The sequence below is a fragment of the Xiphophorus maculatus genome, chromosome 23 (genome assembly GCF_002775205.1).
Source record: "Xiphophorus maculatus strain JP 163 A chromosome 23, X_maculatus-5.0-male, whole genome shotgun sequence".
Lineage (NCBI taxonomy): Eukaryota > Metazoa > Chordata > Actinopteri > Cyprinodontiformes > Poeciliidae > Xiphophorus > Xiphophorus maculatus.
In genome coordinates, this window is record NC_036465.1 from 16,587,112 (window position 1) to 16,614,387 (window position 27,276).

The following is a 27,276-nucleotide window of genomic DNA, read 5'->3' on the forward strand; positions in this document are numbered from 1 at the left end:
TGGTCCTGAAGTTAAGACAATGCATTGGTCAGAAGATTATTCATTCTACCTACAGCAGGACGTGACAATAATACAATAATTTTTGCTTCATACTAGAGAACTCAATAAGCATTAATGTTATGGGCTATTACAGTGAGATGTTTGTAACAGGGACCAAAAATGTTGTAGAGGTAAGCAATATAAATATAAGAAAATATACGTCAGATGTCAAGCTACCTTTTAAACAGGGTAAGAAATGATAAAGATTATAACGCAAAAAAGCATTCTAACCTCTAGAGGAGAGTCGGGTTCATCCAGGATGCTCTTCTCATTCTGTATCCGCTGCATCGTCCCTGTAGAACTGGGATCCATTATTAACACGTTCTGACTCCCAGTTCTGCCGAACTTAATGTCACTCTTTCTGGAGTCAGTCGTCCTGCACACCTCATAATTGTACACGTGTGGCAGAGTTCCTGTTCCCAAAGTGTCTGAGTAACGAGGTGGATAATATGGAATCACAGGGAGGCTGGAGTGATACAGGATGCGAGACTGTCTCCATCTGTAGATCTTCACTGATATAATAACCACTAAACACGTGATGAAGAGGAAGGAAACCACAGCCAGAGCCAATACTAAGTAAAATGTCAGGTTGTCATTGTATTCCTTATCATGTGGAAATTCACTGAACTCCGACAACACTTCAGGGAAGCTGTCCGCCACCGCCACGTTAATAATGACTGTAGCTGAACGAGAGGGCTGCCCGTTGTCCTCCACTATGACAGTCAGTCTTTGTTTCACAGCATCTTTATCAGTCACCTGACGGATAGTTCTTATTTCTCCATTCTGTAAGCCCACTTCAAACAGCGCTCTGTCTGTGGCTTTCTGTAGTTTATAGGAGAGCCAGGCATTCTGTCCAGAGTCCACATCCACAGCCACCACTTTAGTCACCAGGTAGCCCACATCTGCTGAACGAGGAACCATTTCAGCCACCATGGAGCCACCAGTCTGGACTGGGTACAGAACCTGAGGCGGGTTATCGTTCTGATCTTGGATGATGACTTTCATAGTGACGTTGCTGCTGAGAGGAGGAGAACCTCCATCCTGCGCTTTAATGCAGAAGTGAAAATCTCTGATCTGTTCATAGTCAAAAGAGCGAACTGCATGGATGACTCCACTATCAGCACTGACAGACACATAGGAGGAGACTGGCACTCCGTTAACAGAGGATTCCTCCAAAATGTAAGAAACACGAGCATTTTGATTCCAATCAGTGTCTGTGGCTCTCACTGTAAATATAGACACACCTGGCGTGTTGTTTTCTACTACGTAAGCCTCATAAGAGCTTCTCTCAAATACAGGTGCATTGTCATTTACATCAGAGACTTGCAAAGTGAGAGTGACGCTGCTGGAGAGTGAAGGAACTCCTTCATCAGAGCAGATGACAGTGATATTATACCCTGATCCTATTTCTCTGTCCAATTTACTTTCTGTCACAAGATTAAAGAAACCATCTGTTGCTAATTTTAATGTAAAAGGAATCTGTTCATTAATTGCACAGTGAACTTTGCCGTTTTCTCCTGAATCTAAGTCCTGAACATTTACCATGGTCACTATTGTCTCCGGTTTAGAGTCTTCTGGAATTACGTTAATCTGTGATATTATATTAATAACAGGCTTATTATCATTAATGTCAGTCACATCAACAGTTACTTTACAGGAATCTGTTAATCCTCCTTCATCACTTGCTTGTACATGTATCTGATAGTAACGCGCTTTCTCGTAATCTATACTGTCAGCTAATATTAGATCGCCATTAGATTCATTCATTTTAAACAAATCTCGTATATCTGCTATTGTGGTGGAGATAGAATAAAGTATTTTGGAGTTTAATCCTTTATCCGCATCAGAAGCACTAACTCTGGTTACAACTGTACCCTTAGCGGCATTTTCTGGAATAGTAGCTTTGTAAAGTGGTTTAGTAAAAACTGGCGCATTGTCATTAGCATCAAGCACCGTGACATGGATTTTTACTGTGCCGGTTAGTTGCGGTTCTCCTCCGTCCACTGCAGTCAACACTAAAAATAGCTCCTCCTGTTTTTCTCTGTCAAGAGGTTTTTGCAAAACCATCTCAACAATCTTTTCACCGTCTGGTTGATCTTTCAACTTCAAAGCAAAATGCTCTGTTTTGGAAAGAAAATAACGCTGAAGACCGTTCGTGCCAACATCGGGATCTACGGCTCTCTCCAACAAGAATTTTGCTCCTATCACCGCCGACTCGCTTATCTTAAATGTCATGTCCGACTTTTCAAATAATGGGGCGTTGTCGTTTATATCGACAATTTCAACAGCAACCGTGTAAAACTCCATGGGGTTTTCCAGAATAACTTGAAAATGAAGGGCACAAGGCGTCGTCTGCCCGCAAAGCAGCTCCCTGTCTATTTTGTCTTTGACAATGAGGACTCCCCGTTCTCTCTTCAGATCAACGTAATCCGTGTTGTCTCCAGTAAAAATTCGAGCGTTTCCCGAAAACAGCCTTTTACTGTCCAAACCTAAATCCCGAGCGATGTTACCGATTAATGATCCTTTTGGACTTTCCTCGGGAATGGAGTAGCTGACCTGGGCAGTCACCAGAGAGAGGAAGAGGAACAAGAAAAACAACAGCGCTAGCCGCTCCATTGTTCCCTCCTTATTTTCCATTCAGAAAAAAAAGACAAATCCCAGTTACGTTTTTTTTTTTCCAAACCGTGGCTAAAAGGAAATCCTTTCCATGGTGATCACAACGCATTTAAGTTGTCCATCAGTCGCATTTATCGGACAGTGAAGGGTCCAGACATTCGCTCTGCGTGTTTGATGTCCTCTGATTTAAAGAGAAAATGGATCACGGGGAAGAAACGGAGGAGAGCTGCTTCAATGCTTACACTCACTGGCCAATAGCGGCCCTTAGAGCTTAATATAATGTACTACAACAATGTCATACAATTAAACAAGTAAAAAATAAAATAAAATAAAGAACATTGCCTGATTTATGTATAATAAAAAAGAAAGCTGTCAAAAAGGTTAAGGAGAAAATACATTTAAACATTCATGAATACATTTGAAAGAAAACTATAGCGAACGGTTAGTTGAAATCAGCTGACATCATGCAAGATAATCACATATTTTTCAAAGCAAGAGCTTATCTTTCGAAACACACGAACCATGTTCAACCTGAAATATGTGAAGCTATTCAACTGCTCGGTGCTAACATTGTCACACACATTGCAAGCGTCGGGTTACTTCCAAAAGCAACAACTTTGAACAAAACTCCAGAAAAACATAAATAGCCATATTGAGTAATTATTTTTAAATTAATAAATCCTCACCTCTACAGGAGAGTCGGGTTCATCCAGGATACTCTTCTCACTTTGTATCCGCTGCATAGTTCCGGAAGAACTAGGATCCATAATCAATACGTTTTGAATTCCACCTCCCCCAAACTTATTGTCACTTTTTCTGGAGTCAGTCGTTCTGCACAGATCGTAATTGTACACATGTGGCAGAGTTCCTGTTCCCATAGTATCAGAGTAACGAGGTGGATAATATGGAATCACAGGCAGGCTGGAGTGATACAGGATGCGAGACTGTCTCCATCTGTAGATCTTCACTGATATAATAACCACTAAACACGTGATGAAGAGGAAGGAAACCACAGCCAGAGCCAACACTAAGTAAAAAGTCAGGTTGTCATTGTATTCCTTATCATGTGGAAATTCACTGAACTCCGACAACACTTCAGGGAAGCTGTCCGCCACCGCCACGTTAACAATGACTGTAGCTGAACGAGAGGGCTGCCCGTTGTCCTCCACTATGACAGTCAGTCTTTGTTTCACAGCATATTTATCAGTCACCTGACGGATAGTTCTTATTTCTCCATTCTGTAAGCCCACTTCAAACAGCGCTCTGTCTGTGGCTTTCTGTAGTTTATAGGAGAGCCAGGCATTCTGTCCAGAGTCCACATCCACAGCCACCACTTTAGTCACCAGGTAGCCCACATCTGCTGAACGAGGCACCATTTCAGCCACCATGGAGCCACCAGTCTGGACTGGGTACAGAACCTGGGGTGGATTATCGTTCCTATCCTGGATCAGGATTTTTACAGTCACGTTGCTACTGAGTGGAGGAGAGCCTCCATCCTGCGCTTTGACACGAAACTGGAAATCTTTGATCTGCTCGTAATCAAAAGATCGAACTGCATGGATGACTCCACTATCAGCACTAACAGATACATATGAGGAGACTGGCACCCCGTTAACAGAGGAGTCCATCAGAATGTAAGAAACCCGAGCATTCTGATTCCAGTCAGCATCTGTAGCTGTTATTGTAAATATAGACACACCTGGTGTGTTGTTTTCTACAACGTAGGCCTCATATGAGCTCTGCTTAAAAACAGGTGCGTTGTCATTCACGTCAGAAATTTGCAGAGTGAGAGTGACGCTGCTGGATAGCGAGGGCATGCCTTCATCAGAACAGGTCACTGTTACATTATATTCAGAAGCTTTTTCTCTGTCTAATTCCCCCTCTGTAACGACAGTAAAAAAATTATTCGTGGATGTTTGAATACTAAACGCAGAGTTTTCACTTAAAACACACATTACTTTGCCATTTTCATTAGAATCTGGATCCTGTATATTCAACATTGTCACAACCGTTCCGGGTTTTGCATTTTCAGGCAATGCGGTCGATTTCGACATCACGTTAATGGACGGGGGATTATCATTTATGTCTGTAACATCTACTATCACTTTGCAAGCGTCGGACAATCCTCCTTGATCCGAGACCTGAATGTCTAACTCATAAATTCTTCTTTTTTCGTAGTCTATGTTTCCGTTCAGCATCAATACTCCATCTGCAGAATTAATTTGGAAGAGACTTGCAGCTGCTGATTTTGGAATTGTGTACATTATCTTTCCGTTGTTGCCTTTATCTTTGTCACTAGCCTTTACTGTGGTTATAATCGTGCCAGCAGGAGCATTTTCTGCAACACTTACTTTATACTCCGGTTTAGAACAAACGGGTGGATTGTCATTTACATCTAACACCGTTATGATAATCTGCATTGTTCCGGTGAGCTGAGGTTCGCCGCCATCCAGAGCGGTTAATGTTAGTGACAAATGTTCATTTTTTTCTCGGTCTAACGATTTCTGTAAAACCATCTCTGCGTGTTTAGTGCCATCAACTCGGCTAGTCGTCTTCAGAACAAAATTGTCGTTCGGTTTAAGGGTGTAGCTGCTTAAACCATTCACACCAACATCATCATCAATTGCTTTTTCTAGAACAAACCGAGCGCCAATAAGAGCCGATTCAGGGATCTCGTATTTCATCTCCCCTCTCTCAAATGTGGGAGGATTGTCATTTATATCAGTAATCTCCACGGTCACCGTGTAAAATTCCATTGGGTTTTCAAGGATTATTTGAAAATGCAGCGCGCAGGGCATTGTTTGACCGCACAGCGTTTCTCTGTCTATTCTCTGTTTTACATTTAGCACCCCTCTTTCCCGATTCAGCTCCACGTACTCCTCAGTATTCCCAGTGTAAATTCTAGCTTTGCCAGATTTTAATCGGTCCACCCCTAAACCTAAATCGTGAGCTATTTTACCAATTACAGACCCGCTTTTCATTTCCTCGGGAACGGAGTAACTGACCTGACCGCGCAAAACACCGAGGCGGAGCAGAGAGAAGAGCAACACCATTTGCCATCTCATCTTTCCAGCCGACATAAAAATGCTGAAAATTAGAAATCCTTCGTCCTCTTCTTATCTCTGCTATTCGGTTTTGAATAGCACAAATAATGGCGAGGTCCCCAAAGCACGAATAAAATGCACGGTAAAACAAAGGGATCTATTTGTGCAGTCCTCCCTCCTGCTTTTTACGGAGATCCTGGTTGTTAACTCGACCACTCTCTGCCTCCCAATGCGATGTGCTGACGTACAGGAGAGCACAATATGAAAAACCTCCTCAGCAACTTGATGGCAAACAGCGTCCTTCACTGTTCAACAAAATGAACTGCACTACGTCAAAACAGTTCATATCGCAGTACTTTAATAGTTCATTTTAAAGAGATCACACAATCACGGCGTCGTCTAACTACCACCCAGTGAACACATTTCAAATATGTTATCCTGTTTATACTGAAAGGTAAAACACCCCCACTAACATTCAGTTCAGGTAATTGAATTAACATGTGCAGGTGCATTTAATGACCAGTTAAAAAAAGTCCAGATTAAATCATTCCCAGGAGATATTAAATTCACATTTAAACGCTGTGACTTCTAGCTTGTGAGTGCAAGCATGATATTAGATAGATCACACATAGTTGTAACATGGATCAGTTCTAACATTTGCAATGGCTCCAATCAGAAAGAAGTTGGAAAACATCTGACTGACTGCAGATTCTCAGTTTAGTTCTTAATTCATGTATGAAGAGCAACTTGTGACAAACGTTTTAAAAAGAATGAATGTGAAAATGATTTTGAGGTAAAAAAAAAAAAGTATTTTTTGGGTGAGTAAATAAATTGTGATTACATTTCCTACTTTACAGTTGAACTAGTTAAACCTCATTCATGTTGATTCCGTTGGTGTTCACTTATTGTTAATATAAATTATTCGTCCTAATGTTTAAGCTGTTGGTTGCAAGACAAACTATTTCATCACTAGTTCATCAGCAATGTGGTAATTATAATAAACATGCTTGGAGTAAGTTGGGACATTTTAATCAATGTTATAAATGAACCAAAAAACAAATTTGGTACAGGTAGAAATAAAATATATTTTATTTCAGCATCCTCAGGCCTGAGATGATAGACACTGACAGAGGTGTGCTTCTAAATATTAAAAAAAAAAAAAAACATATAGAAAATCCAGAAAAACTCTGTCAGAACTGTAGCAAAATTCTATGCTATGTCACACTCTATATATTCTGCAAATCTAGAAGAAAGATATAAGACCAGGGGTCAAATTTAGTTCCTTGTGCTGGAAACAATCGTAGAGAGAAATTGTTGACTGATTAACAAGATAAGTAGTTGACAAAGTATCTTAAGGAAGATGCTAATGGACACTATTTATTGTATATATAAAAGAATTAGCACTTAAGCTTAATGCAAGATAAGTCAGGATAAACTGATGAAATGTAATTATTATAAATATAAACATATATTATTGGTTTATTGTGGAGGCCAGAGCAAAGGTTTTATAAAAGCTGCAGCTATTATGCTATTAGAAATTTTAAGTTGTTAGAGTCTGAGGTTTAGCAGCGCTATTTGGCTTGCATTAAAAGATTACATAATTTATATTGAGAACTGCACTGCATTCAGTTTGTGTTAATTTCCAAATGTTGTTTTCTGAACTTTCAAAGAAGCTTTCCCTAATTTAAGACATGGTCAAAATCCTTATTTTTGAGGTTACAATTCAATCCCTATCAATCCCAATGAGATTAATTCATGACTTTTCTGTGTGAAGTACTGATCTGCTTGCCAACATATTTAGTAGACAACACATATATCAAGTTTATATCACAGTTTGAGCTCAGAGGGTTAAAAAAGGCAGAGTTGGAGATAAGAAAAAGATACTACATGTTACAAGATGGTATCCAATAAATCACAAATGAGGAACAAAAAGAAAGGAAACAAATGATTAAAAGGGATTATGAGGAATTTGGATCTCCTTCAAACATATGCAGAAAGGCATTCCACATGAGGAAAGAATTTGAATCTATAAGAAAAATGAGTAGTATAAATAGATGTGCTTAATATTATTACCAACCTCAACAGGAGAGTCAGGTTCATCCAGGATGCTCTTCTCATTCTGTATCTGCTGCATTGTCCCTGTAGAACTGGGATCCATTATTAACACATTCTGACTAGCAGCTCTTCCAAACTTGCAGTCACTGTTTCTGGAGTCAGTCGTCCTGCACACCTCGTAATTGTACACGTGTGGCAGAGTTCCTGTTCCCATAGTATCAGAGTAACGAGGTGGATAATATGGAATCACAGGGAGGCTGGAGTGATACAGGATGCGAGACTGTCTCCATCTGTAGATCTTCACTGATATAATAACCACTAAACACGTGATGAAGAGGAAGGAAACCACAGCCAGAGCCAACACTAAGTAAAAAGTCAGGTTGTCATTGTATTCCTTATCGTGTGGAAATTCACTGAACTCCGACAACACTTCAGGGAAGCTGTCCGCCACCGCCACGTTAACAATGACTGTAGCTGAACGAGAGGGCTGCCCGTTGTCCTCCACTATGACAGTCAGTCTTTGTTTCACAGCATCTTTATCAGTCACCTGACGGATAGTTCTTATTTCTCCATTCTGTAAGCCCACTTCAAACAGCGCTCTGTCTGTGGCTTTCTGTAGTTTATAGGAGAGCCAGGCATTCTGTCCAGAGTCCACATCCACAGCCACCACTTTAGTCACCAGGTAGCCCACATCTGCTGAACGAGGAACCATTTCAGCCACCATGGAGCCACCAGTCTGGACTGGATACAGAACCTGAGGTGGATTATCGTTCTGGTCCTGGATCAGGATTTTCACAGTCATGTTGCTACTCAGTGGAGGAGAGCCTCCATCCTGCGCTTTAACACAGAACTGGAAATCTTTGATCTGTTCGTAGTCAAAAGAGCGAACTGCATGGATGACTCCACTATCAGCACTGACAGATACATATGAGGAGACTGGCACTCCGTTAACAGAGGATTCCTCTAGAATGTAAGAAACACGAGCATTCTGGTTCCAATCAGCGTCTCTAGCTTTCACTGTGAATATAGACAAACCTGGTGTGTTGTTTTCTACAATGTAGGCCTCATATGAGCTTCTCTCAAAGACAGGTGGATTGTCATTTACATCAGAGATCTGTAAGGTGAAAGTGACGCTGCTGGAGAGGGAGGGAACTCCTTCATCAGAGCAGGTCACTGTTATGTTATATGCAGATTCTGTCTCTCTGTCTAATTGACTGTCTGTTACAATACTGAAAAAGTTATTTGATGTTGTAGAAATAGAAAACGGGATGTCTCTTTGAATTGTACATTGTACTTTCCCATTTTCAGCTGAATCTGGATCCAGTGTATTTATAATTGTCACGACTGTACCAGGTTGAACGTCTTCTGTAACTACAGTTGATTTTGACATAATATTTATAGCTGGTGTGTTGTCATTTGTATCAATTATTTCTATAGTAACCTTACAAGAATCAATCAGACTTCCAGTATCACCTGCCTGAACATGTAACTGATATTGTCGTTTCCTCTCATAATCAGTGTTTCCGGCCAACTTAATTTCACCAGTCTCTCTGTTTATTTTAAATATTTCAGACGCGTCATCAACGGAGTTTAATATTTCATATGATATTTTTGCGTTAGATCCCTCGTCAGCATCCATGGCACTAACTTTAATGACAACGGTTCCTGTTGGTGAATCTTCTCTTATTGATGATTTATAGACTTTCTGTGTAAAAACCGGAGCATTATCATTGCTGTCGAGGACATTCACATGTATTTGAACTGACCCGGAAAGCTGCGGCTCACCGCCGTCTACTGCCGTCAATACAAGGGAGAGACGATCTTTTTTTTCACGATCTAGTGGCTTGTCTAATATCATTTCCACTATCTTGCCTCCGTCTGCTTGATTTTGCAGTTTCAGAATAAAGTTATCTGTAGGATATAACAAATAACTCTGCAGATCGTTCTTACCTACATCCAGATCAATCGCTTGCTCTAGAACAAAAGCTGTTCCTGTAACAGTCGACTCAGAAATTTTAAATTTCATTTCACCTCTTTTAAACATCGGTGCGTTGTCATTAACGTCGGTAATTTCCACGGTGATGCTGTAAAATTCCATGGGATTTTCTAAAATAACCTGGAAATTTAGAGCGCACGGCGCCGTCTCTGCGCAGATAGCTTCTCTGTCGACCCTGTTTTTAATAATGAGGACTCCCTTTTCTTTTTCCAGCACGATGTACTCGGCACTGTCTCCGGTATAAATGCGGGCCTTTCCCGATTTCAGTCTTTTCACATCCAAACCTAAATCTTGCGCAATATCTCCGACGAAAGATCCCACGGGCATCTCCTCAGGAATAGAGTAGCTGACCTGTCCACTCACTACAATGAAACACGGGAGCGTGATGAAAATCAGAGCTAGTAGTCCCATTGTTCTGATCGTCGCCATCCTGTCAATCCAGTCTCCTCAAATGCCGATTCTAATTATATTTCCGTTAAGATGTAAATAACAAAAATTCGGTCACTTGGTCTAATGTAATCAGCAATTACACTGTGAGCTGCAAATCCAGAAAAAGAATCATCCAGCGAGGCGAAAATAATCCAAAACCGATAAGTTGCGTCAACCTCCTGAGCTGTTTGTTCTCTATCTACCGTTCTCTCTCTCTCTCTCTCTGAAATGAGAAGGGAGTTACTGAATATTGCATCTCTTTGCAAACACAGACTAGCCAACAGCGGCCCTAGGAGTTCATCAAGCTGAACTGCAGAATATTACAAAGATGGAAATAAAATTGATTCTTGACGTCAAAAGGAGTCTATTTCAAAAACAATGAGTAAAAAAAAGAGAAACCATATTACGTATCAGAAATTAAAAAAAAAAAGTTCTAAATGGTCATGGCGAAGAAAAGGAACGGATTATGACAGATGACATGCAATGTTGTTGCTATTTTATTTATTTAAAAGGAAAAGAAAGTTTGAAGTGAACGTTAGCATGTATACAATGAAATTGTTTTTATATTATTGTACTTTGCGGTGAATTCGAACTACAAACTCAATTGAATTACTCACAAATTAAACCAAACATGTCTCTCATATTATTGAAATATCATTTACAAAATGAGCTTTATGGCAAGTTCCAGATTAATCAGTGCATTAAAATGTGTTCAAAATCTAATCCCACAAATTAGGTAAATCCTTCAAAATGGATATTTACAAATATTATAAAGACAGGTGTGGGTCCGAGTTGCTAATATGCCATGCAAACAATGCAAACTGATCATTTTATTGATAAAATTATGTACAACCCTCTCAGACAAAGCCTGATACATTAGCAATAATAAATTATGACAAAAATAAGGTGATGTAAATGAGAATATTTATATCCATCATAAGGACAAGGTTGATGATTGCACGTTATTAAAATTAGATATCAGAAAAACAGAAAATTAAAGATAGAGCTCTGAACTACGGCACTTGAAACGAGTTAGGAGCTATCCATGGTGCTGACTTTAAAATCAAATTGCGTTTCTGAAAAGCAATTTACAAAGACGTAACCAGGGAAGTAGGCAGTTGTTTGCAATTCTATTGTGCAATAAAAAAATATGGCAACATACTTTAAGAAAGCTGTCTATGCAATGCAGATGCGACCAGGCAGATTTAATTAAAATTAAAGCTGCAAGCAGCCTCGGGCGGCCCTCGCAGCAAGCGCCGCTCCGGCCTATTGGCCACCGCGGGGGTTCCGGCCACCGCAGAAGCTCTCGCGCGTTTTCCAGAGCCGCAGCCCGCTCCCCACCGCGGAAGCTCCGCCGCAGTTTCCAGCACCGCCGCCCGCCAGCCGCCACAGAAGCTGTCGCGCATTTTCCCCGCCCGTCCACCGGGCGACACGCATGAATGCGTTCGGCGGCGCTCCCCGACGACTGTCGAAAAATCTGGCGCAGATCGGTCGATGCGTCGAGGAGATACAGCCCATGTATTAACTTAGGGGGCGCAGTGGAGTCAAATTACATTTCAAACCCGTTGGGCTCTTTAGAGGTGAACAAAGGTCATACATATCCAGTTTGGCGCCAATCGGATGATCTATGCGTGAATAAGAGCCAAACGTATGCATATGGCGAGGGACTGATATTCGCCATTTGGCCACGCCCACACGGTTCAGCCAGCAGCGAGCATTGACAGAGTTTATCATCCGAATCATCTTGATTAGGTCAAGAGAGCCATAAACGGAGCTTTCCAAGTAAAAAAACGGCACTTCCTGTTCTGAGGGGGCGGGGCTTAGATGACGTCATAATATGATGACATAGGGTCGTCAAGGATCCCACCAGGGTCACTCGTGCAAAATTTGGTGCAGAAGCTATCGACCGTTCACAGTAAAATACAAGACTTCCTGTTGTCAGGGGGCGTGGCCTACGTGATGTCATCATTTGACCATTGGATATTATTGGACACAAGATAATGATCAATAACTCAAACTTTGGTGTCTCTGTGAGTTTTTGTGTTAGAATTACAAATTATTTAATTTTTTCCTGTTCAATTCAACATTGAACTCTCATTCCGTAGGGCAATGCTGCCCTCTGGTGTCGAATTACTGAAATTACTGAAATAGTTTCATTATTTCAGTAATTCGACACCAGAGGGCAGCATTGCCCTACACATGACAACGGATACCCTTTGTATTACACAGTCGATCACAGGGGAACTTTGAGCCTTGCTAACTCCCCTTCCACCTGTTCAAATGTCACCGTTTTGATAACTTTGAATTAGACATGCCTTATGATCAGACTGACCGAGTTTGAAGCCGATCAATCGAAAACCCTAGGAGGAGTTCGATCAAATGCAAAGGCTGTAAACGTCAAAATCGAGGTCAAATGAACTTCAATCTAAAATGGCCGACTTCCTGTTGGGTTTAGAGCATGGCTCTAAGAGACTTTTTTGTACGTCCCGACAAGATACACATGTGTACCAAGTTTCGTAATTCTAGGTTTAAGCATGGCTTGGGGCTGTTCATTTAAAATACTCTAGGGGTCGCTATAGAAAAATTAGGCCACGCCCACCAAATATCGCTATGGATTCCTGTTCGGGGATGGATAAGGATCCATCCTAGTGAGTTTGGAGCAGCTCACCCCGAAACTGTGGAATTCAGAGCCAAACGAAATTCGAAGGCGTTCGCAACGCCGCCACGCCCACCTGCTTCATCGCAGCCGGTCGGGGTTGGAATCCACAACACACCAACATGTCTTCTGTCTCTGGACACAGTTTCATGTTGATTAGGTCAAAGGGCTAAGATAGCGACCGTTCACAGTAAAACATTACACTTCCTGCTCTCAGGGGGCGTGGCCTACGTAAAAAAAAAATTTCACTGCAGGGTATTATAGGACACCCGATGCCGATCAATCACTGAAAGTTTGGTCCCTCTATGTGTTTTTGTATAGGAAATATAAGAGGTTTTTGTTTCATGGCGTGTAGGTGAACTTTGACCCCTGGTAACCCCCCTTCAACATGCTCCAAAACTCACCAATTTGATAACTTTAAATCAGACATGCCTTATGATCAGACTGACCGAGTTTGAAGCCGATCAATCGAAATCCCTAGGAGGAGTTCGATCAAATACGAAGGCTGTAAACGTCAAAATCGAGGAAAAAAATGGACGTTCAATACAAAATGGCCGACTTTCTGTGATAGTTGCACTATGACATTACTTGTAAATTCTGAGCGTCTTAGTGAGCTCTACAACTGTACCGAATTTCAAGTCTCTACGATGAAGTAAGTGAATAGCAATGGGTCTTTTGAAAATTGCTAGTTGCTGCCGTTGAGCAATTTTTTTTGCGATTTTTGCGACGACCTTAAAATTCAAAATTTTTACACCGCCTAGTCGCTTCCGCCAAGTTTGGTGAGTTTTTGAATATGATAAAGCCCCCAAAAAGGCGCACGAAGAGGGGGGCAGAATCGTAAGAAGAATTAAAGCTGCAAGCAGCCTCGGGCGGCCCTCGCAGCAAGCGCCGCTCCGGCCTATTGGCCACCGCGGGGGTTCCGGCCACCGCAGAAGCTCTCGCGCGGTTTCCAGAGCCGCAGCCCGCTCCCCACCGCTGAAGCTCCGCCGCAGTTTCCAGCACCGCCGCCCGCCAGCCGCCGCAGGAGCTGTCGCGCATTTTCCCCGCCCGTCCGCCGGGCGACACGCGTGAATGCGTTCGGCGGCGCTGCCCGACGACTGTCGAAAAATCTGGCGCAGATCGGTCGTTGCGTCGAGGAGACACAACCCATGTATTAACTTAGGGGGCGCAGTGGAGCCAAATTACATCTCAAACCCGTCGGGCTCTTTAGAGGTGAACAAAGGTCATACCTATCCAGTTTGGCGCCAATCGGATGATCTATGCCTGAATAAGAGCCAAACGTATGTATATGGCGAGGGACTGATATTCGCCATTTGGCCACGCCCACACGGTTCAGCCAGCAGCGAGCATTGACAGAGTTTATCATCCGAATCATCTTGATTAGGTCAAGAGAGCCATAAACAGAGCTTTCCAAGTAAAAAAATAGCACTTCCTGTTCCGAGGGGGCGGGGCCTAAGTGATGTCATCATTTGACCATTGGATATTATTGGACACTCGATTATGATCAATCACTGAACGTTTGTTGTCTCTGTGAGTTTTTGTGTTAGAATTACTAATTATTAAATTTTTTCCTCCATTACAACATTGAACTTTCATTCCATAGGGCAATGCTGCCCTCTGGTGTCGAATTACTGAAATAATGAAACTATTTCAGTGGGCAGCAGAGGGCAGCATTGCCCTACAAACAACGAACATGGACTGTTTATTATGTAATTACACAGAAGATCTCTCTAATTCATTCTGAGGGGGCGGGGCTTAGATGACGTCATAATATGATGACATAGCATTGTCAGGCATCACACCAGGATGAGTCAGGCCAAGTTTGGTGCAGCTCGGTCGAAACATGTGGAATCTAGAAGCAAACGTATGGCATCGGCGTTACAGGTCACTTCGCCTCGCCGCCACGCCCACCTGCTATGTCAAAGCCGGCCGGGGTTGGAATCCACAACACACCAACATGTTTTCTGTCTCTGGACACAGTTTCATGTTGATTAGGTCAAAGGGCTAAGATAGCGACCGTTCACAGTAAAACATGACACTTCCTGTTCTCAGGGGGCGTGGCCTAAGTGATGTCATCATTTCACCACAGGGTATTTTAGGACACCCGATGACGGCCAATCACTGAAAGTTTGGTGTCTCTGTGAGTTTCTGTGCAGGATATATAAGAGTTTGGTGTTTCATGGCGAGTAGGTGAACTTTGACCCCTGGTAACCCCCCTTCAGCAAGCTCATACAGTCACCAATTTGATAACTTTAAATCAGACATGCCTTATGATCAGACTGACCGAGTTTGAAGCCGATCAATCGAAATCCCTAGGAGGAGTTCGATCAAATACGAAGGCTGTAAACGTCAAACTCGAGGTCCAAAATGGACCTTCAATAGAAAATGGCCGACTTCCTGTTGGGTTTCGACCATGGCTCTAATAGACTTTTTTGTACGTCCTGACAAGATACACATATGTACCAAGTTTCGTAATTCTAAGTTAAAGCATGGCTTGGGGCTGTTCATTTAAAATACTCTAGGGGTCGCTATAGAGAAATTAGGCCACGCCCACCAAATATCGCTATGGATTCCTGTTCGGGGATGGATAAGGATCCATCCTAGTGAGTTTGGAGCAGCTCACCCCGAAACTGTGGAATTCAGAGCCAAACGAAATTCGACGGCGTTCGCAACGCCGCCACGCCCACCTGCTTCATCGCAGCCAGTCGGGGTTGGAATCCACAACACACCAACATGTCTTCTGCCTCTGGACACAGTTTCATGTTGATTAGGTAAAAGGGCTAAGATAGCGACCGTTCACAGTAAAACATTACACTTCCTGCTCTCAGGGGGCGTGGCCTATGTAAAAAAAAAATTTCACTGCAGGGTATTATAGGACACCCGATGCCGATCAATCACTGAAAGTTTGGTCCCTCTATGTGTTTTTGTATAGGAAATATAAGAGGTTTTTGTTTCATGGCGTGTAGGTGAACTTTGACCCCTGGTAACCCCCCTTCAACATGCTCCAAAACTCACCAATTTGATAACTTTAAATCAGACATGCCTTATGATCAGACTGACCGAGTTTGAAGCCGATCAATCGAAATCCCTAGGAGGAGTTCGATCAAATACGAAGGCTGTAAACGTCAAAATCGAGGAAAAAAATGGACGTTCAATACAAAATGGCCGACTTTCTGTGATAGTTGCACTATGACATTACTTGTAAATTCTGAGCGTCTTAGTGAGCTCTACAACTGTACCGAATTTCAAGTCTCTACGATGAAGTAAGTGAATAGCAATGGGTCTGTTGAAAATTGCTAGTTGCTGCCGTTGAGCAATTTTTTTTGCGATTTTTGCGGCGACCTTAAAATTCAAAATTTTTAAACCGCCTAGTCGCTTCCGCCAAGTTTGGTGAGTTTTTGAATATGATAAAGCCCCCAAAAAGGCGCACGAAGAGGGGGTAAGAATAATAATAATAATTAAAGCTGCAAGCAGCCTCGGGCGGCCCTCGCAGCAAGCGCCGCTCCGGCCTATTGGCCACCGCGGGGGTTCCGGCCACCGCAGAAGCTCTCGCGCGGTTTCCAGAGCCGCAGCCCGCTCCCCACCGCGGAAGCTCCGCCGCAGTTTCCAGCACCGCCGCCCGCTAGCCGCCGCAGGAGCTGTCGCGCATTTTCCCCGCCCGTCCACCGGTCGACACGCGTGAATGCGTTCGGCGGCGCACCCCGACGACTGTCGAAAAATCTGGTGCAGATCGGTCGATGCGTCGAGGACATACGGCCGATGTATTAACTTAGGGGGCGCAGTGGAGCCAAATTACATCTCAACCTCGTTGGGCTCTTTAGAGGTGAACAAAGGTCATACATATCCAGTTTGGCGTCAATCGGATGATCTATGCGTGAGTAAGAGCCAAACGTATGCATATGGCGAGGGACTGATATTGGCCATGTGGCCACGCCCACACGGTTCAGCCAGCAGCGAGCATTGACAGAGCTTATCATCCGAATCATCTTGATTAGGTCAAGAGAGCCATAAACGGAGCTTTCCAAGGAAAAAAACGGCACTTCCGGTTCCGAGGGGGCGGGGCTTAGATGACGTCATAATATGATGACGTAGGATCGACGGGCATCCCACCAGAATCACTCAGGTCAAGTTTGATGCGGCTCGGTCAAAATATGTGGAATGTAGAGGCAAACGTATACGAACGGCGTTGCCGCCATTGAAAACTCTTGGCACTTTAAAGCAAGCGAGATCAACTTCCTATCTGTCATCCAACACAGAATCAACTTGATTAGGTCAAGAGAGCCATAAACAGAGCTTTCCAAGGAAAAAAACGGCACTTCCGGTTCCGAGGGGGCGGGGCTTAGATGACGTCATAATGTGATGACGTAGGATTGATGGGCAAGCCTCCAGGATCACTCAGGCCAAGTTTGGTGCAGCTCGGTCGAAACATGTGGAATCTAGAAGCAAACGTATGGCATCGGCGTTACAGGTCACTTCGCCACGCCGCCACGCCCAGCTGCTATCTCAAAGCCGGTCGGGGTTGGAATCCTCAACACACCAACATGTCTTCTGTGTCTGGACACAGTTTCATGTTGATTAGGTCAAAGGGCTAAGAGAGCGACCGTTCACAGTAAAACATGACACTTCCTGTTCTCAGGGGGCGTGGCCTAAGTGATGTCATCATTTGACCATATGGTATTGTAGGCCACCTGATGATGATCAATCACTGAAAGTTTGGTCCCTCTATTTGTTTTTATATAGGAAATATAAGAGTTTCGTGTTTCATGGCGAGTAGGTGAACTTTGACCCCTGGTAACCCCCCTTCAGCAATCTCAGACAGTCACCAATTTGATAACTTTAAATCAGACACGCCTTATGATCAGACTGACCGAGTTTGAAGCCGATCAATCGAAATCCCTAGGAGGAGTTCGATCAAATGCAAAGGCTGTAAACGTCAAAATCGAGGTCAAATGAACTTCAATCTAAAATGGCCGACTTCCTGTTGGGTTTCGACCATGGCTGTAATAGACTTTTTTGTACGTCCTGACAAGATACACATGTGTACCAAGTTTCGTAATTCTAGGTTAAAGCATGGCTTAGGGCTGTTCATTTAAAATACTCTAGGGGTCGCTATAGAGAAATTAGGCCACGCCCACCACATTTTGTTATGAATTCCTGTCGGTGGGTGGATAATGATCCATCCTAGTGAGTTTGGAGCAGCTGGGCCCGAAATTGTGGAATTCAGAGCCAAACGTATGGCAACGGCGTTACAGGTCACTTCGCCACACCGCCACGCCCACCTGCTATGTCAAAGCCGGTCGGGGTTGGAATCCACAACACACCAACATGTCTTCTGTCTCTGGACACAGTTTCATGTTGATTAGGTCAAAGGGCTAAGATAGCGACCGTTCACAGTAAAACATGACACTTCCTGTTCTCAGGGGGCGTGGCCTAAGTGATGTCATCATTTCACCATAGGGTATTGTAGGGCACCTGATGCCGATCAATCACTGAAAGTTTGGTCCCTCTATGTGTTTTTATATAGGAAATATAAGAGTTTCGTGTTTCATGGCGAGTAGGTGAACTTTGACCCCTGCTAACCCCCCTTCAACATGCTCCAAAACTCACCAATTTGATAACTTTAAATCAAACATGCCTTATGATCAGACTGACCGAGTTTGAAGTCGATCAATCGAAATCCCTAGGAGGAGTTCGATCAAATACGAAGGCTGTAAACGTCAAAATCGAGGTAAAAAATGGACGTTCAATACAAAATGGCCGACTTTCTGTGATAGTTGGCTTATAACATTAAATGTAAGTTCTGAGTCTTTTGGTGAGCTCTACAAGTGTACCAAATTTCATGTCTCTACGATGAAGTACGTTCATACCATTGTGTCAACAGAAAATTGCTAGTTGCCGCCGTTCAGCAATTTTTTTTGCGATTTTTGCGACAACCTTAAAATTCAAAATTTTTAAATTTTCTAGTCGCCACCGCCAAGTTTGGTGAGTTTTTGAATATGATAAAGCCCCCAAAAAGGCGCCTCTTTGGGGGGGCAGAATCGTAATAATAATAATAAGAAACAGTACAGAAACAATAGGCCTTCGCAGCGCTTTGCTGCTCGGGCCTAATAATTAAAGCTGCAAGCAGCCTCGGGCGGCCCTCGCAGCAAGCGCCGCTCCGGCCTATTGGCCACCGCGGGGGTTCCGGCCACCGCAGAAGCTCTCGCGCGTTTTCCAGAGCTGCAGCCCGCTCCCCACCGCGGAAGCTCAGCCGCAGTTTCCAGCACCGCCGCCCGCTAGCCGCCGCAGGAGCTGTCGCGCGTTTCCCCCGCCCGTCCACCGGGCGACACGCGTGAATGCGTTCGGCGGCGCTCCCCGACGACTGTCAAAAAATCTGGTGCAGATCGGTCGATGCGTCGAGGAGATACAGCCGATGTATTAACTTAGGGGGCGCAGTGGAGCCAAATTACATCTCAATCCCGTTGGGCTCTTTAGAGGTGAACAAAGGTCATACATATCCAGTTTGGAGCCAATCGGATGATCCATGCTTGAATTAGAGCCAAACGTATGAATATGGCGAGGGACTGATATTCGCCATTTGGCCACGCCCACACGGTTCAGCCAGCAGCGAGCAATGACAGAGCTCATCATCCGAATCATCTTGATTAGGTCAAGAGAGCCATAAACGGAGCTTTCCAAGGAAAAAAACGGCACTTCCGGTTCCGAGGGGGCGGGGCTTAGATGACGTCATAATGTGATGACGTAGGATCGACGGGCAAGCCTCCAGGATCACTCAGGCCAAGTTTGATGCAGCTCGGTCAAAATATGTGGAATGTAGAGGCAAACGTATACGAACGGCGTTGCCGCCATTGAAAACTCTTGGCACTTTAAAGCAAGCGAGACCAACTTCCTATCTGTCATCCAACACAGAATCACCTTGATTAGGTCAAGAGAGCCATAAACAGAGCTTTCCAAGGAAAAAAACGGCACTTCCGGTTCCGAGGGGGCGGGGCTTAGATGACGTCATAATGTGATGACGTAGGATTGACGGGCAAGCCTCCAGGATCACTCAGGCCAAGTTTGATGCAGCTCGGTCAAAATATGTGGAATGTAGAGGCAAACGTATACGAACGGCGTTGCCGCCATTGAAAACTGTTGGCACTTTAAAGCAAGCAAGACCAACTTCCTATCTGTCATCCAACACAGAATCACCTTGATTAGGTCAAGAGAGCCATAGATGAAAGTTTCCAAGGAAAAAAATAGCACTTCCTGTTCTGAGGGGGCGGGGCTTAGATGACGTCATAATCTGATGACATAGAATTTTCAGGTATCACACCAGCATCACTCAAGCCAAGTTTGGTGCAGCTCGGTCGAAACATGTGGAATCTAGAAGCAAACGTATGGCATCGGCGTTACAGGTCACTTCGCCACGCCGCCACGCCCAGCTGCTATCTCAAAGCCGGTCAGGGTTGGAATCCTCAACACACCAACATGTCTTCTGTGTCTGGACACAGTTTCATGTTGATTAGGTCAAAGGGCTAAGAGAGCGACCGTTCACAGTAAAACATGACACTTCCTGTTCTCAGGGGGCGTGGCCTAAGTGATGTCATCATTTGACCATATGGTATTGTAGGCCACCTGATGATGATCAATCACTGAAAGTTTGGTCCCTCTATTTGTTTTTATATAGGAAATATAAGAGTTTCGTGTTTCATGGCGAGTAGGTGAACTTTGACCCCTGCTAACCCCCCTTCAGCAAGCTCATACAGTCACCAATTTGATAACTTTAAATCAGACATGCCTTATGATCAGACTGACCGAGTTTGAAGCCGATCAATCGAAATCCCTAGGAGGAGTTCGATCAAATACGAAGGCTGTAAACGTCAAAATCGAGGAAAAAAATGGACGTTCAAGACAAAATGGCCGACTTCCTGTGATAGTTGGCTAATAACATTAAATGTAAGTTCTGAGTCTTTTGGTGAGCTCTACAAGTGTACCAAATTTCATGTCTCTACGATGAAATACGTTCATAACATTGTGTCAACAGAAAATTGCTAGTTGCCGCCGTTGAGCAATTTCTTTTGCGATTTTTGCGCCAACCTTAAAATTCAAAATTTTTAAATTTTCTAGTCGCGACCGCCAAGTTTGGTGAGTTTTTGAATATGATAAAGCCCCCAAAAAGGCGCCTCTTTGGGGGGGCAGAATCGTAATAATAATAATAAGAAACAGTACAGAAACAATAGGCCTTCGCAGCGCTTTGCTGCTCGGGCCTAATTAAAGCTGCAAGCAGCCTCGGGCGGCCCTCGCAGCAAGCGCCGCTCCGGCCTATTGGCCACCGCGGGGGTTCCAGCCACCGCAGAAGGTCTCGCACGATTTCCAGAGCCGCAGCCAACTCCCGACCGCAGAAGCTCCGCCGCAGTTTTCAGCACCGCCGCCCGCTAGCCACCGCAGAAGCTGTCGCGCATTTTCCCCGCCCGTCCACCAGGCGACACGCGTGAATGCGTTCGGCAGCGCTCCCCGACGACTGTCAAAAAATGTGGCGCAGATCGGTCGATGCGTCGAGGAGATACAACCCATGTATTAACTTAGGGGGCGCAGTGGAGCCAAATTACATTTCAAACCCGTTGGGCTCTTTAGAGGTGAACAAAGGTCATACAGATCCAGTTTGGCGCCAATCGGATGATCTATGCCTGAATAAGAGCCAAACGTATGCATATGGCGAGGGACTGATATTCGCCATTTGGCCACGCCCACACGGTTCAGCCAGCAGCGAGCATTGACAGAGTTTATCATCCGAATCATCGTGATTAGGTCAAGAGAGCCATAAACAGAGCTTTCCAAGGAAAAAAATGGCACTTCCTGTTGTGAGGGGGCGGGGCTTAGATGACGTCATAATGTGATGACGTAGGATCGACGGGCATACCACCAGGATTACTCAGGCAAAGTTTGATGCAGCTCGGTCAAAATATGTGGAATGTAGAGGCAAACGTATACGAACGGCGTTGCCGCCATTGAAAACACTTGGGACTTTAAAGCAAGCGAGACCAACTTCCTATCTGTCATCCAACACAGAATCAACTTGATTAGGTCAAGAGAGCCATAAACAGAGCTTTCCAAGGAAAAAAACGGCACTTCCGGTTCCGAGGGGGCGGGGCTTAGATGACGTCATAATGTGATGACGTAGGATTGACGGGCAAGCCTCCAGGATCACTCAGGCCAAGTTTGATGCAGCTCGGTCAAAATATGTGGAATGTAGAGGCAAACGTATACGAACGGCGTTGCCGCCATTGAAAACTCTTGGCACTTTAAAGCAAGCGAGATCAACTTCCTATCTGTCATCCAACACAGAATCAACTTGATTAGGTCAAGAGAGCCATAAACAGAGCTTTCCAAGGAAAAAAACGGCACTTCCGGTTCCCAGGGGGCGGGGCTTAGATGACGTCATAATGTGATGACTTAGGATTGACGGGCAAGCCTCCAGGATCACTCAGGCCAAGTTTGATGCAGCTCGGTCGAAACATGTGGAATCTAGAAGCAAACGTATGGCATCGGCGTTACAGGTCACTTCGCCACGCCGCCACGCCCAGCTGCTATCTCAAAGCCGGTCGGGGTTGGAATCCTCAACACACCAACATGTCTTCTGTGTCTGGACACAGTTTCATGTTGATTAGGTCAAAGGGCTAAGAGAGCGACCGTTCACAGTAAAACATGACACTTCCTGTTCTCAGGGGGCGTGGCCTAAGTGATGTCATCATTTGACCATATGGTATTGTAAGCCACCTGATGTCGATCAATCACTGAAAGTTTGGTCCCTCTATGTGCTTTTGTATAGGAAATATAAGAGTTTCGTGTTTCATGGCGAGTAGGTGAACTTTGACCCCTGCTAACCCCCCTTCAACATGCTCCAAAACTCACCAATTTGATAACTTTAAATCAAACATGCCTTATGATCAGACTGACCAAGTTTGAAGTCGATCAATCGAAATCCCTAGGAGGAGTTCGATCAAATACGAAGGCTGTAAACGTCAAAATCGAGGTAAAAAATGGACGTTCAATACAAAATGGCCGACTTCCTGTGATAGTTGGCTTATAACATTAAATGTAAGTTCTGAGTCTTTTGGTGAGCTCTACATGTGTACCAAATTTCATGTCTCTACGATGAAGTACGTTCATACCATTGTGTCAACAGAAAATTGCTAGTTGCTGCCGTTCAGCAATTTTTTTTGCGATTTTTGCGACAACCTTAAAATTCAAAATTTTTAAATTTTCTAGTCGCCACCGCCAAGTTTGGTGAGTTTTTGAATATGATAAAGCCCCCAAAAAGGCGCCTCTTTGGGGGGGCAGAATCGTAATAATAATAATAAGAAACAGTACAGAAACAATAGGCCTTCGCAGCGCTTTGCTGCTCGGGCCTAATTAAAGCTGCAAGCAGCCTCGGGCGGCCCTCGCAGCAAGCGCCGCTCCGGCCTATTGGCCACCGCGGGGGTTCCGGCCACCGCAGAAGCTCTCGCGCGTTTTCCAGAGCCGCAGCCAACTCCCCACCGCAGAAGCTCCGCCGCAGTTTCTAGCACCGCCGCCCGCCAGCCGCCGCAGTAGCTGTCGCGCATTTTCCCCGCCCGGCCACCGGGCGACACGCGTGAATGCGTTCGGCGGCGCTCCCCGACGACTGTCGAAAAATCTGGTGCAGATCGGTCGATGCGTCGAGGAGATACGGCCGATGTATTAACTTAGGGGGCGCAGTGGACCAAATTATATTTCAATCCCGTTGGGCTCTTTAGAGGTGAACAAAGGTCATACATATCCAGTTTGGAGCCAATCGGATGATCCATGTGTGAATTAGAGCCAAACGTATGAATATGGCGAGGGACTGATATTCGCCGTTTGGCCACGCCCACATGGTTCAGCCAGAAGCGAGCAATGACAGACCTCATCATCCGAATCATCTTGATTAGGTCAAGAGAGCCATAAACGGAGCTTTCCAAGGAAAAAAACGGCACTTCCGGTTCCGAGGGGGCGGGGCTTAGATGACGTCATAATATGATGACATAGGGTCGTCAGGGATCCCGCCATGGTCACTCGTGCAAAGTTTGGTGCAGAAGCTATCGACCGTTCACAGTAGAATTACAAATTTTTAATTTTTTCCTACATTACAAAATTGAACTCTGTCTTTCCGTAGGGCAATGCTGCCCTCTGGTGTCGAATTACTGAAATAATGAAACTATTTCAGTAATTTCAGTTATTCGACACCAGAGGGCAGCATTGCCCTACACATGACAAAGCCCTTTGTATTACACAGTCGATCACAGGGGAACTTTGAGCCTTGCTAACCCCCCTTCCACATGTTCAAATGTCACCATATTGATAACTTTGAATCAGACATGCCTTATGATCAGACTGACCGAGTTTGAAGTCGATCAATCGAAATCCCTAGGAGGAGTTCGATCAAATACGAAGGCTGTAAAAGTCAAAATCGAGGTCAAATGAAATTCAATCTAAAATGGCCGACTTCCTGTTGGGTTTAGAGCATGGCTCTAAGAGACTTTTTTGTACGTCCCGACAAGATACACATGTGTACCAAGTTTCGTAATTCTAGGATAAAGCATGGCATGGGGCTGTTCATTTAAAATACTCTAGGGGTCGCTATAGAGAAATTAGGCCACGCCCACCAAATTTTGTTATGAATTCCTGTCGGTGGGTGTACAAGGATCCATCCTAGTGAGTTTGAAGCAGCTGGGCCCGAAATTGTGGAATTCAGAGCCAAACGAAATTCGACGGCGTTCGCAACGCCGCCACGCCCACCTGCTTCATCGCAGCCGGTCGGGGTTGGAATAACTCAACACACCAACATGTCTTCTGTCTCTGGACACAGTTTCATGTTGATTAGGTCAAAGGGCTAAGATAGCGACCGTTCACAGTAAAACATGACACTTCCTGTTCTCAGGGGGCGTGGCCTACTTAAAAAAATAATTTCACCACAGGGTATTTTAGGACACCCGATGACGATCAATCAATGAAAGTTTGGTCCCTCTCTGTGTTTTTGTATAGGAAATATAAGAGTTTCGTGTTTCATGGCGAGTAGGTGAACTTTGACCCCTGCTAACCCCCCTTCAGCAAGCTCATACAGTCACCAATTTGATAACTTTAAATCAGACATGCCTTATGATCAGACTGACCGAGTTTGAAGCCGATCAATCGAAATCCCTAGGAGGAGTTCGATCAAATACGAAGGCTGTAAACGTCAAACTCGAGGTCCAAAATGGACCTTCAATACAACATGGCCGACTTCCTGTTGGGTTTAGAGCATGGCTCCAAGAGACTTTTTTGTACGTCCTGAAAAGATACACATATGTACCAAGTTTCGTAATTCTAGGATAAAGCATGGCCTGGGGCTGTTCATTTAAAATACTCTAGGGGTCGCTATAGAGAAATTAGGCCACGCCCACCAAATTTTGTTATGAATTCCTGTCGGTGGGTGGATAAGGATCCATCCTAGTGAGTTTGGAGCAGCTGGGCCCGAAATTGTGGAATTCAGAGCCAAACGAAATTCGACGGCGTTCGCAACGCCGCCACGCCCACCTGCTTCATCGCAGCCGGTCGGGGTTGGATTACTCAACACACCAACATGTCTTCTGTCTCTGGACACAGTTTCATGTTGATTAGGTCAAAGGGCTAAGATAGCGACCGTTCACAGTAAAACATGACACTTCCTGTTCTCAGGGGGCGTGGCCTACTTAAAAAAATAATTTCACCACAGGGTATTTTAGGACACCCGATGACGACCAATCTCTGAAAGTTTGGTCCCTCTCTGTGTTTTTGTATAGGAAATATAAGAGTTTCGTGTTTCATGGCGAGTAGGTGAACTTTGACCCCTGCTAACCACCCTTCAACATACTCCAAAACTCACCAATTTGATAACTTTAAATCAAACATGCCTTATGATCAGACTGACCAAGTTTGAAGCCGATCAATCGAAATCCCTAGGAGGAGTTCGATCAAATACGAAGGCTGTAAACGTCAAAATCGAGGAAAAAAATGGACGTTCAAGACAAAATGGCCGACTTCCTGTGATAGTTGGCTAATAACATTAAATGTAAGTTCTGAGTCTTTTGGTGAGCTCTACAAGTGTACCAAATTTCATGTCTCTACGATGAAATACGTTCATACCATTGTGTCAACAGAAAATTGCTAGTTGCCGCCGTTGAGCAATTTTTTTTGCGATTTTTGCGACAACCTTAAAATTCAAAATTTTTAATTTTTCTAGTCGCGACCGCCAAGTTTGGTGAGTTTTTGAATATGATAAAGCCCCCAAAAAGGCACACGAAGAGGTGGGAAGAATAATAATAATAATAATAATAATAAACAGTACAGATACAATAGGCCTTCGCAGCGCTTTGCTGCTCGGGCCTAATAATAAACAGTACAGATACAATAGGCCTTCGCAGCGCTTTGCTGCTCGGGCCTAATAAATGTAAATCCTCCCAGACAAAAGTTAGAAAAGAATAACTGAAGTACTAGGGTAGAGTATTTGATTCTCTCATTTAAAGATATACAATACAAATAAAATATCCAGATAATATGAAGTGGTAATATATCATTACACTGTTGACTCTTAATAACTAACCTCCACAGGAGAGTCGGGTTCATCCAGGATGTTCTTCTCACTTTGTATCCGCTGAATCGTCCCTGTAGAACTGGGATCCATTATCAACACGTTCTGACTTCCACCTCGGTCATACTTAATGTCACTCCTTCTGGAGTCAGTCGTCCTGCACACCTCGTAATTGTACACGTGTGGCAGAGTTCCTGTTCCCAAAGTGTCTGAGTAACGAGGTGGATAATATGGAATCACAGGGAGGCTGGAGTGATACAGGATGCGAGACTGTCTCCATCTGTAGATCTTCACTGATATAATAACCACTAAACACGTGATGAAGAGGAAGGAAACCACAGCCAGAGCCAACACTAAGTAAAAAGTCAGGTTATCATTGTATTCCTTATCGTGTGGAAATTCACTGAACTCCGACAACACTTCAGGGAAGCTGTCCGCCACCGCCACGTTAACAATGACTGTAGCTGAACGAGAGGGCTGCCCGTTGTCCTCCACTATGACAGTCAGTCTTTGTTTCACAGCATCTTTATCAGTCACCTGACGGATAGTTCTTACTTCTCCATTCTGTAAGCCCACTTCAAACAGCGCTCTGTCTGTGGCTTTCTGTAGTTTATAGGAGAGCCAGGCATTCTGTCCAGAGTCCACATCCACAGCCACCACTTTAGTCACCAGGTAGCCCACATCTGCTGAACGAGGAACCATTTCAGCCACCATGGAGCCACCAGTCTGGACTGGGTACAAAACCTGAGGTGGATTATCGTTCTGGTCCTGGATCAGGATTTTCACAGTGACGTTGCTGCTGAGAGGAGGAGAGCCTCCATCCTGCGCTCTTACTGTAAACACAAGCTGTTTT

General features: G+C 44.3%; 1 protein-coding gene across 27 annotated transcripts in view; it reads right to left on the reverse strand.

Annotated features, from left to right (window-relative positions):
- LOC102232233 (protocadherin gamma-C5-like) overlaps positions 1–27,276 on the reverse strand; it is a 255,082-nt gene that overhangs the window by 102,287 nt on the left and 125,519 nt on the right. The window contains exon 1 of one of the 27 annotated variants that reach the window (XM_023328442.1): positions 3,342–5,878. The exons of the other annotated variants lie outside the window; for them this stretch is intronic. Within the exon in view, the coding sequence (XP_023184210.1) occupies positions 3,342–5,735 (2,394 nt within the window). The 5' untranslated portion in view covers positions 5,736–5,878. Of the gene's footprint in view, positions 1–3,341; positions 5,879–27,276 lie in introns of those variants that run through there. 27 annotated transcript variants of the gene reach the window in all.